The sequence below is a fragment of the Saccopteryx leptura genome, chromosome 8, assembly GCF_036850995.1.
Source record: "Saccopteryx leptura isolate mSacLep1 chromosome 8, mSacLep1_pri_phased_curated, whole genome shotgun sequence".
Lineage (NCBI taxonomy): Eukaryota > Metazoa > Chordata > Mammalia > Chiroptera > Emballonuridae > Saccopteryx > Saccopteryx leptura.
Window position 1 is genome coordinate 22,222,789 of NC_089510.1, and position 16,425 is coordinate 22,239,213.

The 16,425-nt window shown below is 38.9% G+C and overlaps 2 protein-coding genes across 3 annotated transcripts in view; one reads left to right on the forward strand and one right to left on the reverse strand.

The window, feature by feature from the left end:
- Positions 1 to 2,319: 2,319 nt before the first annotated feature.
- CGGBP1 (CGG triplet repeat binding protein 1) lies at positions 2,320 to 7,294 on the reverse strand. Its single transcript, XM_066347635.1, has 3 exons — positions 7,110 to 7,294; positions 6,335 to 6,537; positions 2,320 to 4,502 (listed from the first exon to the last, which is right to left on the reverse strand). Exon 3 carries the CDS (start codon positions 4,481 to 4,483, stop codon positions 3,980 to 3,982), a length of 504 nt encoding a protein of 167 aa, XP_066203732.1. The 5' UTR covers positions 4,484 to 4,502; positions 6,335 to 6,537; positions 7,110 to 7,294; the 3' UTR covers positions 2,320 to 3,979.
- A 185-nt stretch (positions 7,295 to 7,479) lies between these two features.
- The window catches only part of ZNF654 (zinc finger protein 654), a 78,109-nt gene continuing 69,163 nt past the window's right edge, over positions 7,480 to 16,425 (forward strand). For both annotated transcript variants that reach the window (XM_066347633.1, XM_066347632.1), the window contains exon 1: positions 7,480 to 7,803. In XM_066347633.1, the coding sequence (XP_066203730.1) occupies positions 7,615 to 7,803 (189 nt within the window). In that variant the 5' untranslated portion in view covers positions 7,480 to 7,614. The remainder of the gene's footprint in view (positions 7,804 to 16,425) is intronic.

Here is a 16,425-nt window from a genome sequence, read left to right on the forward strand (position 1 = left end):
CTGATTTTGTAAGGTCCTTTGTACTATTTTGATTCCAGAAAAAATGTTACTTTATAAACTTATTTTTTTTGTCAAATAGAATTTGACAAATAGAAATGAATAGCCCTTACAACTACCTAACAATATTAAAAAGCAAGGCAATTTTCAACATATTATATATATATATATATAATACACCCAGTAGCAAATAAGAATATAGCAAATCTTTCAAAGGCTCAATAAAACTTATGAAATGCAAATAGGCCCATCTTTGATAACTGGTATTTCTAAAAGTAGAAAATTAAAATGTTTCCAATTAAAAGCTCTGATTAAGCTTATTTAAATATCATCTATATAGTTTTTGGAGAAAAGGGCTATCTCTGTGATGTGATTCTGACTTGAGAGAATACATACTTTTATATTGGGCATAAGGACAAATAATCCTATAGACACAAAATAGAAAAATAAAACTCAATTAGTAAAATTCTGTTGAATTTTTGGAATTTTGAAATACAGTATTCACTCACAAAACAAAATGTGTTTTCAAAAACTTCTGAAACAAATTCTCTTTGAAATTTATTTCTAAGTCACAGACAAAACTTTAAAACTGACACATTTATACTAATACATGCATGAGCAAAAGAAAAGAGAGAAATAAGCACGGGAATACAAAAATGAACATAGTAAAATTTTAATGAATACAGTATTCTGGATACAAGTGGAATACCATTAAGTAAGAACAGTATTTACCTCAGTTCTATGATAGTATGGATTCAGATAAACCAAGATTTAAGATAGCCACTTCACTACTCACATTTTAATCAGTGCTGACCAGAAGCTAAAGCAATTTATTTTAGGCTAAGGTGTTCAATGAAATTATAGAATGGATCTTCTACTTAATGAAGGTGATATGTACTCATTTAAAGGCATTTAGGGCAAGTCAAACCATGGAGAGCCCTTACAAAGACTAAGCACCAAAGGAGTTTTTTGTGGCTTTCATTTTGGGCCACCTTAAATTTTATTTTGTTTAAATGTGTTTTCTATTAACATTCACATACAAATTCCTTCAGGCAAAAGTTTTTAACATGGAACTTTCTGTTTAGAGGTCTTGCCAACAGTTGCTTACAATAGTTTTTAAGCAATGAGTACTTCAGAACAATCCCAAGTGTATACTTAATTGATTACAATTCTAAGATGCTGGTCCCTGAAAATTCAGTGGGGCCAAATGCATTAATTGGAAGTAGTATTTGATTAAAAAAGGAAGTCTTGCCCAAAGATGAAAATGAGTAAAATAACTATGTGGGCTCTCATACACAATCTTTCTAAATTTTCACCCTGTATTAAGTGATTATAATGTCCTTCAGGCTTGCTATATGCCCCATAGAGTCAAAAGAAACCAACAAGGAATTAACATTTCAACTAGCTAGGAACTATTTACTGTAAGGATAAAGTGAAATTCTGGAAGACATACTACTATACTTCGAGAAAACACTATCATCAATAGGTAAGCATCTGCTGAAGAAGGCAGTTTATAATGAAACATTACAAATCTTATGTTTATGCATACAACTTATAAAATAGAAAATGCTATTTTCCCAAATAGTATAGCATCACACTAACACTATAGAGTTAAGATTGAAAGTTTCTGTACACACGTCCACGACACCTCGACAGCAGTATATGCCTCTTAGATATTTCTCATTTGTTATCTAATATATGTGACCACGGTTTCAGATTTGTATTTGAGCAGGCTAAAATAATCATTCTTCTTTATCTATGAGGCAATCAACCAGTTTCAGTGAACAAAAACTTTTATAATCAAGTCAAGAAACACATTAAACCTCCACACCAAGATGAAAAATGCATCCAAGGACATGATATAATCCCAACAGGAAGGATTATGCCCCTAGATATAGTGTATGTGGTAACAGTTTGGAGCCTAGTGAAATACATGAAGATATATGGGACTGTAATTACTAGAAACTTAAATGTGAATTGTTGGCATTTTCCAGTGGAACATCACCCAGTTTATGGCTTAGGACTACTCAAAGCTATTCTGCCTTGACAGATTTGCTGTAAGTGCAAATTAATATCCAAACAGGGAGCAGTCTCAATCCAATGAGTTCTGAAAACTTAGAATGATTGCATATTTTACCTTACTTTTGTATTTTGAAAATAGTGCTATAAAATTCAATTATATATTTTCCAGGCTTCTTAAGACTTTCTACCATCATAGATAATTTAAATTAAACATGGTTGCCTGCAAATTCTTATTCTAGAGGAACTAAAAGTAAAAGTAAAGTACATTTTGTACATTTTGATTGTTTTGCTGGTCTCATGTGTGTGCCTTATCAAAGAGAGCACTACTTTAGGCATTTTTTGTGGTACTTTAACATAACTGACCATGAGGAAAATTGATAGTTCAAATTTTAACAAGTGATTTTTTTTTTTTTGGTGGCAGGCTTATTTTAAAATGGAAAATAAGTCCACATTGAATTTAAATATCAGATGGACACTTTGACAATCTGAAATAGGAACTTAAGTCTGTGAAAGAAATTCAGACATGAAAAGCTGGTTCTGAAAAATATAAAATCTAACCTTGCTCTTATTCACTTTGGCTTTATTGTTAAATGCAGTTTTGTGGTAAAATAACCTTAAAGATAACTCTCACTGTTACACAGGATATCATTTGTCAATGCTTTGTAATAGAAATATATTTTATAAGTATTTTAAATTGAATGCTTTCAAAGAATTTAAGTTTTTAAAGCTCTATGCCAGGTTTTCAGCTGTTCAGTTTTTAAAAAATATAATTTGGGTCTCTGATAACCCTTAGGAAAGTGAGGTTCAGATAGAGATCATTTCCAGAACATAGCTGACCTCTAACAGAACTGATTATTTCCTCACCAAAACAGTTAGTTACGCAGAATACTGCCAGATCTCCACTACAAAATTCTCGCCAGTATTTTCACACAATTGTTTACCATCCATTTAAAAACCTTGAACCACCAGAGGCAAAGCACATAAACATGAAAGTAAACTTATTTCTAGTTTACTTAACCTAAATAAACTCATAAAACCATATGAAAAAACTAATTTAGAGAAAGCAATTTCCTTATTTTCTGATCTGTCAGCCAAAAAAGTACTAATTTTCTGTAAAAATAGAAAACTCATTCACATAAAATGTCTGTTTAAATTGACAATCCTGGTCTTTTAACATCAAGACATTAAAAAAAAAAAAAAGCTTACAAACTCAAGAGGATGCTTGAAATGAAAGCTATGGTTCAAAAGTTTTTTATATTAAGAGACTAAAAACCATGCCACTGCAAAATTCCCTATGGCTTTTGGCACTGACATTAAGAGATTTTAGTCTTTTGGTCACTTGAAGCTGCTACTAAAATAAAACAACAAGCCTTTAAAAGGAGGAACTGAAGGATAGTTAAGGTAACTACATCACATACAAGTAAAGCCGAGTTTGAAATAAACAGTCATTTTCTGCTAGGGATCCGAATATACGAGAACAGCTTCCCACCACCCCTCCCTTTTGGAGGAGGACCCTCTAATCAGAAGTAATTCCTGTAAATTACTGTGAGTGGCGTTGCCTGGCAGCAGCTTCAATTTCCTAGGCTAGTCTTCAATCCAAGAGATTAAGTAATCTCACCAGGAATACGTGGCAAGAGGGTCAGAGAGGGCAGTTCTTCCATGCAAACATCTCAGGAGCAAAACCTTCCTTTGAAAGATAACCATCAGGTTTGAAGGTATCCTAACACACTCTAAACCCTAAGTTTTGCTTTACACCATTGGTGACTAAAATTAACAAGTTTTAAGGTGAGTTTTTTTGTTTTGTTTTGTTTTTTTTTGCCTGCAACTATATACACACTGAAAAACTATTCTGTATCACATGATTTTAAATGAAATAAATAGAAAAATGAACCATACAATCAACACATAAGTTTAATACGCCACATTATTTCTCTTGATCACAATGGTGGTAACCTCCTGGTCAACAATCTTGTGAATTGAGGAGCTGATTCTCGTTCTCGTATCCGTCAGGCAGGTACGCTCTTCTCAGCTGGTCTGACTTAGGTATGGAGCCCCCGTTCTTCACATGGCGAGACAGGAAAGCACGGACAGCTGGGTGGTCAGCCTTCTCCAGCGGGATGTTGGCTTCCAGGCACATTTTCACGAAGTCCTGGATGACACTGACCTTCTCTGTTTGCGCAGTACTGTTGCACTGAAGGGATGCAGTCAGGGGCCTTTGCTTCTTCCTCACATTCTGCTCTTCAAACTCGGCCTTCCTCTTGGTGTGAGTCTTGGACTTGAGGTGGTCACTGATGGCAGACTTGCGAACATGATTCAGAACCACGTTGCACGAAGTGCAGAAGAGTTTCCCTCCATCTTCATGCAGCTCCCCTCCAAACTCGGTGACTCGATCCAGGGGAGTCACATACAGGGCAGTCTTAGACCGGTTTCGAGCAGGTGGTGCTGTCACTACAAATCTTTCCATTCTGACTTTGAATAAGGTTCTTTCAAGAGAAGAGAAATGGTAAGTGTTATTAACAACAGTTCATTCGGGAAGCATTAACAATAAAAGTATAAGCATTTTTAAGATGAAAGATTTCAGAAGACTTAATTTAAATGAACAGACTATGTGTCCATTAAGAACTACATCCATTACTTGATTTTGATAAAATTCAAATAAATTAGAACTATGAAAAAATATTTAACAATCTCAGATGTCACTATCTTTAGGAAAACCTAATCACAGATCAATATTTAGGGTATCAGATAGATTATTTTTATCCAATTTAGATGTGTATTCAAGTTTAAGAGTCTTTTTTCCCTGACAGTTCTGGGACACAGTTCTGATTTTAGAAACACAACCATAGAGAATTGTTAACAAAGTCTGTTCAAACAGCTGAGTTAACTAAACTGACATAATTCTATATGAAGATAAATGTAATTTCCAAAACTGCTCAAATAAAAGTAAAACCGAGAAAGACAGATCAAACACATTAACCTCAAAAACAGTATCATTACGTTTTAAAGCCAAAATAGAGTTCAAAGTAAATTTTTTAATGCATTTATACTTCTACTTAGTTTTCTAAAAGGTAATGATTGTTATCTATAACTTTTTCTAACATTTTCCTTTTTTTCATTAAAGACTAATACTTTTTCCATTAAAGACTAATACTTTGTTAATATTTATTTCATTTATTAACTCGTAAGTTGGAAAAGAAACTGAGAACTTCTTAATACAGCGCCCAGTATATAAAAGATGCTCGATCACAGTTTGTTGATGGAATACATAAATGACTATGTTCGCTATTTTTTCAAATACTTAACTCAGAAGCAGCTTAATACTTTCTAAATTTATCCTAATCATCAACTTTATGATCATTGCCAAAATCATGGGCACTGAAAACTTGATATTCTGAACAAATGTCGTTGTTGGTGACCATTTGTTTCCTAGGGCCACGCCTCTGGGCTAAACTTACATTAACCTAGACATAAGAAATTAAAATGAATTTGGTAGAATTCAAATAAGACAGAGACAAATTCTTAAGTGTGTGTTTAAGAATTATGTTTTGTAAGTTAAATCCACACTAGAGAATTCATGGCTGGGTAACATGAAATCTCTCTCAAAAGTACTTTAAATTGACAATGTATTAGATATTAGACATCTATGAACATAAACTCAGAGAAGGACTTAATATTCCACAGAGATTCTAAAAAGTATAATAAAGTTTAGGACTTAACAGGTTTAACTCTATTTTTCCATTAAAAATCTGTTTCATTTATGGCTTTCATGTGCCAAATATTGTGTTTGGCTATAGGTTTTCAATGGCAGATATGATTCCTGCCTAGTAAGTACTTAGTGAGTTACCATTACACGTTTGTACTTTACGTTAATGGTTTGCATTTTATACTCTTATAGCAAATCAGTCCCAATTAGTAATGCATTTAAAAGAGCTATGAAAAACATTGCATTTTTGTGTACAGTAAGGCCTAAATCTCTCTACGTGAAAAGCCTTTAAATAGCTGACTTTGAAACTTACAAAAAAAAAAAAGTTCATAATTCTGAGTCCTAAAATGCTCCATCACCTATAAATGTGAAAGGCCTATACATTCCAATGTCCTGTAACTTTTAAATGTCTGTGTGTTACTGCAGAAGACAATATCTACACAGCAGAGGATGCTCGAGGTTAGGCCAGAAAGACAAGTGTTTTCAAAAGAAGGTGCAATGATTTTAAAGCGGACGTTAAAAAGCGAAGAGCAGGAATTAGCCAACAAAAGCAGCACATCACTTAGCAGAGCAAAGTAAAAATCATTTGAAGTTTTCCGTTTGAATGTTTACCGGATTCGTTTCCAGTTTTTTTCGTCTTGAACTTAGTAGTTAAAGGGTCCCAGCGCAAACCCAGAGGCGCATGAAATCCCGGCACTTGCTGTTTGTTCAAACCGGAGAAGCTTTCAAATCAGTTTTTCAACAAGTGGTGGTGAGGAAATAGTTTCTGGGCTTGCACCCTGTTTTCCCTGCGGTGCTGGGAAGTCATGCCTTTGCTGCAAAATACGAAAACAAACAGAAAAAAATAGATCTATGGGGCAGGGAGAGAAAGAAGGGTGGATGACAACGTGAACCAACATCAACGACCACCACGCAGGTGTCTGGAAAACCTCCCCCCCAGGAAACTCGACCCCGCAAATCCGGGGCCCGACGTTCGCCCCGACACTCCCCGGCCCACGCCCTCCGGCGGGTGCGCCCCGCGGCTGCACCGCCCCGCGCGCCGCAGGCCCGGCGCCCCGAGGGAGGGAGCGGCGGGCGCGGGACGTCCCCGCAGTCTAGACGCCCGGCTCCCGCGCCCGCCCCGGGCCGCTCGCTGGGCAGGGCCGCGTCCCAGCTGCCGGCCGCGGGCCCGGCCACTCGAGAGCCGACTTGGCGGCAGTCTCAGGGGAGGAGGCGGCAGGCGCCCGACGGAGGCGGCCGCTGTCAGGCTTTCCGTCTCCTCCCTCTTCCTCCCGCCGACATCGACGCCCCGGCTCCGCCCCCGGCTCCGCTTCGGGAAGGAAGGCCCGGGGCCCAAAGCCTGCACCAACGGCCGGGCCCACCCTCGGCCTCCCGAGCTTCTCGTTACCGTAGGATCCGGGCGGCCGCTAGGGGAAGGAGACGAGACCCGGCTGGAAGGAAAGGAGGAGAAAGAGAAAAAGGAGCGAGGCGTGAGGGAAGAGGAAGACCCGCCGCCGACGTCGCCGACGCCGCCGCCGTTGCCCGGTCGAGCCCCGCGGCGGCCGCCGTGTCCCCCACCGCACCCCGTCCTCTTGAGCCGCCTATGGCAAAGCTCGTAGGTGGACCCCAGCAACCGCCGAGCAGCAGGGACCAATGGACAGCGGCTCTATTAAACAGATGGCTGGTTTGTCCAATGGTCGTGGAAAGTCAGGCATGTGTATGATTGGCGGCTAAATTTTTCCAATGAAAGCTGTGGGCGTGGGTGGGCGGAGCCGGAAGTAAAGCCAGACGAGAGGCCCCTGTCCGCCTGGGGCGGAGGGAAAGGGGAGGGAACTAGAGGAGGAGGAGGTTAGCCGAGGCAGCTACAGCGGCGGCGGCGCAGGGGCTGGTACGCGCTGGGCGGCGAGAGCCTCATGGCGGAGGAAGAGAGCGATCAAGAGGCCGAACGCCTCGGAGAAGAGCTCGTAGCCATTGTGGAGTCCCCGCCAGGCCCCGCGGGGCTTCGAGTTGCGGACGACGACGTAGGCGGCACTGGCGGCGGCTGCAGCGCTGGCGGCGGCGTCGGGATCAGCAGTCGGGATTACTGCCGACGCTTCTGTCAGGTGAGGCGCCTGTCGGCCGCTGGGACTTGTCACCCGTGCTCCGGGCCTCCCTGCATCTCCCGGCCTTCTCGTCCTCGCGCCGGGGCCGTGTCCAGTGCTCAGTCCGCCAGCCCGATCGGGAAAGTGAGGGTGAAGCTTCCCCCTCCGCCTCTCCGGCTCGGGGTGGGGGCGGGGGGCGGGGAGGGGGACGCGGGTGACCGCCGCCTTGGGGTTGCTGAGAAAGTGCGAGTTTGTCGGGGGCAGCTTCTGGAGGAGGGGGTCCGCTGGCAGGAAGCCCTGTGCTACTGACATGCCTCCCCTTCCCCAAATAGACCCCTTTCTGCCCGAGGGTCCCGCCTTCTTGTTCCCTACCCCGTCCCTTCTCACTTCAGGAGGAGTCTCTGGCAACGTTTCCTGCCTGCTTTCCCCGCCCCTTGCACCCCATAATCTCCTCTTTTTCGGAGATCGGAGGCGTGCCGGCTCTCTTCTGCCCCCTCTCCTGTCATCGCCACCCCTCCCCCTCCGCGGGGGTCTCCTGTCATCCCCTCACGAGATCCCAGTGGGCCAATTCTGTTGGTTTAGGCGCTGACCCGTGGTGATTTGTTACTTTTGGGGGGGGGAGGTGGGGTTTGAGACACTGTGATTGTCATCTTTTCTTAACGTCTTTCTGCAACACACTCACTCTGTTTTTTAATTAACTACTAGTAAAGTATTTTTCCTTTAACTATTGCTCAGGTTACCCCTTTATTCTTTAAATGACGATGTATTTATTCAGCGTGTAAAATACAGTGTTCGAACAGTGACAGAACGTTGTTTATTTGGTCGACTGTCACTACAATATGATGTAATTTAAAGTGTGTAACCATAATCAAATACAGTATAATAGGACCAAAGTGCTTGTCTGGGTAAAAGTCGTGTAATCAAAATTTACATCTAGATATGTTTATAGTTTGAACATTTTGTTCTCATTCACAACAATCTTGTTTCACAAATTGTTTTGGACAAAAAGTTTTACTCGTTTTTCACTCCATTCTTTTTTTTTTTTATTTGTTTATTATCTTGGATGTACAGAGCTCAAATCATGCTCCCCCGTTTCCTAGTTGTTTCCTTGGGCAAATTGCTTAACCTCTCTGTGCCTTGGTTATTTGTGTCATATAGGGATAGTAATGAAATGAGTGAATATGTAATATGTTTGGATCCTCACATATTAATTAAAATGAGCTATTTCATCCTGGTAACAAGTAGGAAATAAAATTAACAGGAAGGAAGCACCATATTTTCTGAAGTGTGATTTTATGCTTTTCCAAGCACTGAAAGAAAAAGGATGGAGTTGAAATATTCAGGGAATTTTTTTTAATTGAATTTTTGGGGTAACACTAATTAACATAATTATATAGGTTTCAGCTGCGCAGTCTACATCTCTCTACACCATATTGTGTGTTCGCCCCCCAGTGCTCATCCATCATCGCTTACCCCCTCTGTGTCCTCCTGCCCCCTCGCAGCCACCACGCTGTTGTCTGTATCCATGAGTTTTTCTTTCTTGTTTTGTCCTTTTTTGCTCAATCCCTCCACCCTCCAGTTGTTAATACTTTAAATTGTCTTTTGATTTTTATTTCATTCCTCCCTCCCCACCATAGCTAAATTGATTTGAAGGTAGAAATTGTCTTCATATATAAAAGTATGTCATTTTTCTTTGGCATTGCTATTTAGTGATTTTCTTGAAAATGTATTTTTGTTTATTTATTTTTGGTATTGGCATTCACTTGGGTGTAGAGGTTCAGTGTCTTGACAGTACTTGTTTCTAATTATGGTTTTTTTGTTTTGGCGTGTTTTTTTTTCTGTATTTTTCTGAAGTGAGAAGCAGGGAGGCATCAACAGACTCCTACATGGCCCGACCGGGATCCACCCGGCACGCCCACCAGGGGGCGATGCTCTGCCCCTCTGGGGCTTTGCTCTGTTGCAACCAGAGCTATTCTAGTGCCCTAGGCAGAGGCCAAGGAGCCATCCCCAGCGCCCGGACCATCTTTGCTCCAGTGGAGCCTCGGCTGCGGGAGGGGAAGAGAGAGACAGAGAGAAAGGAGACAGGGAGGGGTGGAGAAGCAGATGGGCGCTTCTCTTGTGTGCCCTGGCTGGGAATCGAACCCAGGACTCCTGCACGCTAGGCCGATGCTCTACCACTAAACCAACCGGCCAGGGCCTAATTATGTTTTATATCTAGAAACCATGATATTGATAGACTTTTTATGTACAATAATTTTAAACGTATGAAAATTAGGTTATAATTGATATTTTTAATGTAGTCATAGGCTGAAAGATTTTTTATTTATTTTTTCCTGTTTTTTGCTTTTGCTGTCATTAATGAGCAACTTGGTTTTGGTTACTTTTAGCTTTAATTTACTTGATCAGATAACCCTTAATTGCTGAAACTGCATTGAAATTTTGAGGGCCTGAACATTTTTAGAGAATATTTAACTACTCTTATTCTAATGAAATCAGTTTAAGAACAGATAAATAAATTTAGCCTGTAAAATACAGTGTCTGAACAGTGATAGTAAATTATTTTAAGAATAAATGAAGAGGTCTATTTTAAAAAACTCCACTATCACTTAAGTAAACAACGAAATAAAACTAAATAGTACTAACTAAAATAACTTTACCAAATTAAAAATAAACCGTTTTGTGTTATTTACTGATTTTAGAGAGAAAGGAAGGGAAAGAGAGAGAGGTAGAAAGAGTTTGTTGTTCCACCCATGCATGCACCCATTGTTTGATTCTTGTGTGTGCCCTGACTGGGATCGAACCCTATAACTTGACATATTGGCGCCAACGGAACCACTGGCCAGGGCTATGTTGCCAACTTCTACCTGAAACCTCATGACATATTTTCTAATTTTCTAGCAGTAGATCTGTTTCTAGGGCTACTGTCCTGATTCCAACCGGCAGGTGAGTTTTTTGTGAAGTCTTGTTTTGCATTAAAACTTGAAGGTAGAATAAAAAGATTGCCTGTAATAAGTTGAATTTTATCCATTGATTAATAGAATTGTAATGGTATAGTAGTTCTGTTTTATTTGCCAGTAAGGGAATAAGTAAATTATGTAATCTAATTTCCAAAGATTTTTTTTTAACATTTGGTTTCCTAATATTTAGTAAGGATAAGGTGGTATAAAGTAACTTGCACTTACTAGTATATTACTTAATTGTGAGTAATCTATAAAATGAGTAATATGCACTTGGGTTATGACAGTTAACTAAATACATGATTTATACACACAATCTTGTGGCACTGAAAAGAAAGGCTCCAATTTTTCTTCCTCCTCTTAGAGAGAAATCTGAATAAAAATTTCTTGGCAGTTAGTTGTGTGGGTGAAGGGAGAGAGGAAAGAATACTTCCAGAGAGGCTCTTGTGTCTTTTACCAAAAGGACAGGGAAAACAGAGGACAATAGATAACGTGATAACTTATGCATATATTCAATGCATTTGAGGGTCTACTTCTTCATTTGAGAAACAATACTAGTAATTATAAAATCTCAAATTAAGGGAATAGTCCCTTAGGCTTCAACTGATTTCTATGGTGATGGATTTTGGAGATCTTAGTGTTGATATCCAAATAGTTACATGGTGTAATGTCAACTAACTGTCCCTATCACATTCCCATTGGCTTTTATTAGTAGACTCTCAACAAATACTTAAATAGAATTGGCTCTTAACTGATATTTAATTTACTTTGAGGATGAAAGGAATGGGGAAATTAATTTTATTGAGGGTCTAATAACTTGTAAGGCCTTTAGATAGGTCCTCTTATGTAATTTTCATACATAATTGAAATTGAGGCCTGAACAAGTGAAATTGGTTGTAAACTAAGCAAGCTAAGGTACTTTTCTTTTTAGTTTAGTGCTAGAATAACTACAGTGAATGGTCAGTATTTCTGGAAACACGTTGCTATGTTGATTAAAAGACTGTAAAATTGTTTCTTACTAAAATGGGGTTAATAGTCATCCCATGAGAATGTCATGAGTATAAATTGAGAGTTTGAACGTGAAGTGTTCAGTACTATACCTAGGACATAGATAGGCTTAAATAGACAGAGGCTATTAATATTTCCCATGTGAAATCCTCTGAAGGTTTAAGAGGGACATTAGAGATAATCTAGTCTGCAGGTCACTTATAGTTTGTATCCCACAGTAAACTTGAGAGGAAATTTAGAAATCTTACAATTAAAAAATTCTGTTATTTAACTAGAAGAGCTAAATGCTCCTGATAAAGCACTAAATGATTTGCAAAAACAGCTCCATTTTTCTCAGAGATTTTGTTTCCTGTAGGGGACATTTGAAAATGTCTAGGGATATTTTTGACTGTCCTAAATGGGATGGATCGCTACTGGAATCTAGTGGGTGGAGGCTAGGGATGCTGTTCAACATCCTATTGATAAAATGTGCAGTGTGGCCCCACCAAAAATGATCTGGTCCAGATATCAATAGTGCCAGAATTGAGACACCTGGTCTACTCTTGCTTTGGATTTCTTAGTGGATACTTATATTTGTAATGCAGATTTAAGTGGCTAAAAAGGTATTTAATGATCATCAAATAAATTTAAACTACTGTGTACCGGGCACTTTATTTTCCTTCCCCCTTCCCTCCCTCCCTCCCTCCCTTCCACCCTTCTTTCCTTCTCTCCCTCCTTCCTTCCTTCCCTCCTTCCCTCCCTCCTTCCTTCCCACCTTCCTTCCCTCCCTACCTCTTCTTTTATTTTAAAGTGAGAGGAAGGGAGATAGACTCCCACATGTGCCCAAGCAGGATCCACCTGGCAACCCTTGTCTGGGGCCAAGTTTGGACCAACAGAGCTATTCTTAGCACCTGGGGCTGACACTTGAACCATTTGAGTCACTGGTTGTGCGAGGGGAAGAGAGAGAGAAGAGGGAGAGGAAGGGAAAGAGAGAAGCAAATGGTTGCCTAATGTGTGTCCTGATGGGGGATCGAACCTGGGAGGCCTGTACGCTAGGTCAGTGCTCTATATGCTGAACCCTCCGGCCAAAGCTCCAGGCACTTTATTTTTAAACATTTTTATTTACTGATTTTAGAGAGAACTATCAGTTTGTTGTTCCACTTATTTTTGCCTTCATTGGTTGATTCTTGTATGTGCCCTGAAGCAGAGATTGAACATACAACCTTGGAGTATTAGGAAAACGTTCTCACTAGCTGAGCAATCTGGCCAGGCAAGGTACTTTAATAGTTGCCTAAGAGACGATCTAATCGAAAAAAGAGTTTGCCTCATAATCTTCTAAAATATGTGCTAAGTCTTTTACTTTAGAGAAATTAAATTTTAACTGTTTTAGAAAAACATTCTTGTCTCTTAGTGTTGATAATTTATATGATGTTTATATATAGTTCTTTGAGTAGTTTCTTATAGTATAATAATATATTTTTTAACAATTCTTGCTATTGATTAGAATTACTTTAAAATTTACTTTTGATATTTTTAGAAATGTTTTATTTATACTTAGTTCATTTTTTAATTTTTTTTAGTGAGAGAGAAACAGACAGACAGACAGGAAGGGATAGAGATGAGAAGCCTCAACTCATAGTTGAGGCATCTTAGTTCATTGATTGCTTCTCATATGTGCCTAGACCAGAAGGCTCCAACCAAGCCAATGACCCCTTGCTCAAGCCAGCGACCTTGGGCTCAAGCCAGTGACCATGAGGTCATTTCTATAATCCCACTCTCAAGCCGGTGACCCTGTGCTCAAGCCAGTGACCTCAGGGTTTCAAAGCTGGGTTCTCAGTGTCCTAGGCCGCTCTCTCTGTTGCACCACAGCCTTCTCATGCCGTATACTTAGTTTAAAAAGTCATATAAGACTTACATATTAAGAATTGCATTTTGCTGCTAATAGAGACCTGATTTAAGTAGCTTAAACATAACTTTTTACTCGTGTGTAAAGTCTTGAATAGATAGTATGGGGGTGTTATGGTGGCTTTACCATCATTGTATCATCGTTTGCTCCTTCTTTCTTACGTCATCCTTGCCTTTTTACCTCATGTTTGCTTTATGATCCAGAATAGTTGCTGGAGTTTCAGCCACCACATCTGAGTTCCAAATAGCAGATTAGGGTTTTTTTGAGGGTAGACCAAAAACACCTTTTCCTAAGTCTTACTCAGTAACTACCACTTCCATCTTGTTACCTATCCCCAAAATGTTAGAGAATTTTGTATTTTTTTCTGATAAAAACATGTCTGTGATTCTGTTAATAAGGAAGGACGAAAACAAGAATGGATCTTGTAGAGTGAACCAGCTCCCCCACAGCTTATAATAATAATAATAAAAAAATAGAGATTTATACTCTGTTCCTTTTCTTCCCCACATTATTCCCCAGAGGCAATCACTTGAAACTGTTTAGGTTTTATGATACTTACCACTATGATTATAAGTAATTTTTTTCTAGTTTAGATATGATCAGTCAGCCTGGTTGACGGAGGAGGTGGGGCCTGCCTTACCCTCTTACTGTTCAATGTGTGCACTTTGATTTTATCCTGAGTGTTCTCTCTCTCTACCTCCCTTCTTCCCTTCAACCCCTCTCTGCCCCATTATGAGTTCAGCCTCTCCAGAGAACTAGTTTCCATTGATGTGATCAGGAAGGGGATCTGGGAAAGATGTTAGCTGATCTTTCTGTTTTTGACTCTACTTTTACCTCTAATTTTAGAGGTCTGTGGTGTTTGTTTCAGATTCCTCAGATTTTTCTGGGTTCAGCATAAATCAGTTTGTTCCTGAACTCTCTTCCTCTTTTCTAAATAATAGCTACCTAAATGTTGTCTGTCATCTCTCCTTTTTCATTCTTTTTCTCCTTATGGGATTAGATTTTTTTAAGATAAAAATATTTTTACAGTTATTTCAGTGAAGTTTTTGAGTAGAAGTAAATATGTGTTTAACCTACCACATTTAACTAGAAGTCTCAAATTAGTGTTTTAGCACAATAAAGAAGAATAATTATGAAAAACAACGTAAATTCATTTATAGTGATTATTTACTTTTGAAAAAAGAGTATCCTACTTCCTGATCCACTCTATAATAAACATTTTGAGCCAGAAATAATTTCCTTACATGAGTTTATGTGTTCCCTTTGGCAAAATTATTTTTATACTAAATTGTAAATTAGAATTTTATTTTTTAAAATTGTTTTCAGAATTTGACACATTTGCCACATTTCCAGTGTTCGTGAAAGGTAAATTCCATGGGAAGACATTAACTTATTTGTTATAATTAGGAAAAAAAATGAACCTTAGATCTTGATGGTTGTGTTTAGGGAGCTAAATCTGTTATTGCTGTTGAATGATATTTTAGGTTGACTTTTAGAATTTAATTGTACTAATTGTTTACAAGTATATGTAATAGCAAATCATTGAAAATAACCTCAGTGACCAAAGTTAGGGGAGTTGTTACGTATAAGGGAATACTGTGTTCACCTAACAGTCATGTTTGTAAAGAATATTTAGTCACATGGGAAACTGTTCATGGTATAACTACTGAGAAGGCACAGGAGCCAGGCAGTTTCACTTGTGTAAACAAAATAGAAATATACCAAACGGATGGAACAGTGGATAACTTCTTATTGATATACTTATAGCTGAATTTTATTTTTGCCTTTATTCTTATTTATTTTTATATTTTCTTGATTATCCATGGCCTTTATAATCAAAGGAAAAATAAAGTAGAATCAAAAATACATTTTATTCTCTCCCTACCTCAGAGATTGTTTATTTTTTGTGAATAAATGTAAGATAAATATTCTGCAGATGATGAAATTTTAACTAAACTGTTTTATATATTTTTATTTATTTATTTATTTTTATTTAATTTATTGTGTTTACATAGATTCTAGTGTTACCCCAAATGCATCCTGCCTCCCCCGTAATCCCCTCAACATCTCCCTTGCCCCCCTTCAAACAGCTCCCTCCCCCTTCCGTCAGGTTTAATTCCTGTTCCTCAGTTCACATTGTTCCTTATTGATTTGAGAGAGAGAAAGACAGGAAGGGGGAGGGAGAGAGGGTGGAGAAAGAGTAAAAAGCATCAACTCATAGTTGCTTCACTTTAGTTGTTATTGGTTGCTTCTCATAAATGTCTTGATGGGGGGGGGGGTGCTCAAGCTAAGCCAGTGACCTTGGGCTCAAGCCAGCGACCTTTGGCCTCAGGCCAGGAACCATGCTCAAGCTGGCAAGCCTGGGCTCAAGCTGGAGACTTCAGGGCTTCACACCAGGTACCTCAGCATTCCAGGCCAAAGCTCTGTCCATTGTGCCACCACCAGTCAGGCTTAAGTACACTGTTAATTAAAAATACGTGAAATGTGTTTTGATTAAGTGAATTTATGAAAGTCATTATAGTTTAACCAATGAGATCCTAAACTTAACCTTTTTATACATAATCTTGAATTAGACTTACATTCATTGTTGCTTTCTAACTTCTACTCATACATTGGCTAAAAAAAAAGTCTAACTCAATTTTAATTTTTTATATAAAATGTAGAAAATATTTTTAAATGAAGTTCACTGTTTTGTTTTGTTTTTAATGATACCATCATTTTGCAGGTCTGCCAAACAAGCCAGGCACGAATTGTACTAGTATTGCTGGTACTAAGTCTTTTTTTTTTTTTAAT

Bases quoted from the DNA above. Each gene is read 5' to 3' on its own strand.
- CGGBP1 (XM_066347635.1), bottom strand. From the start codon at position 4,483: ATGGAAAGATTTGTAGTGACAGCACCACCTGCTCGAAACCGGTCTAAG.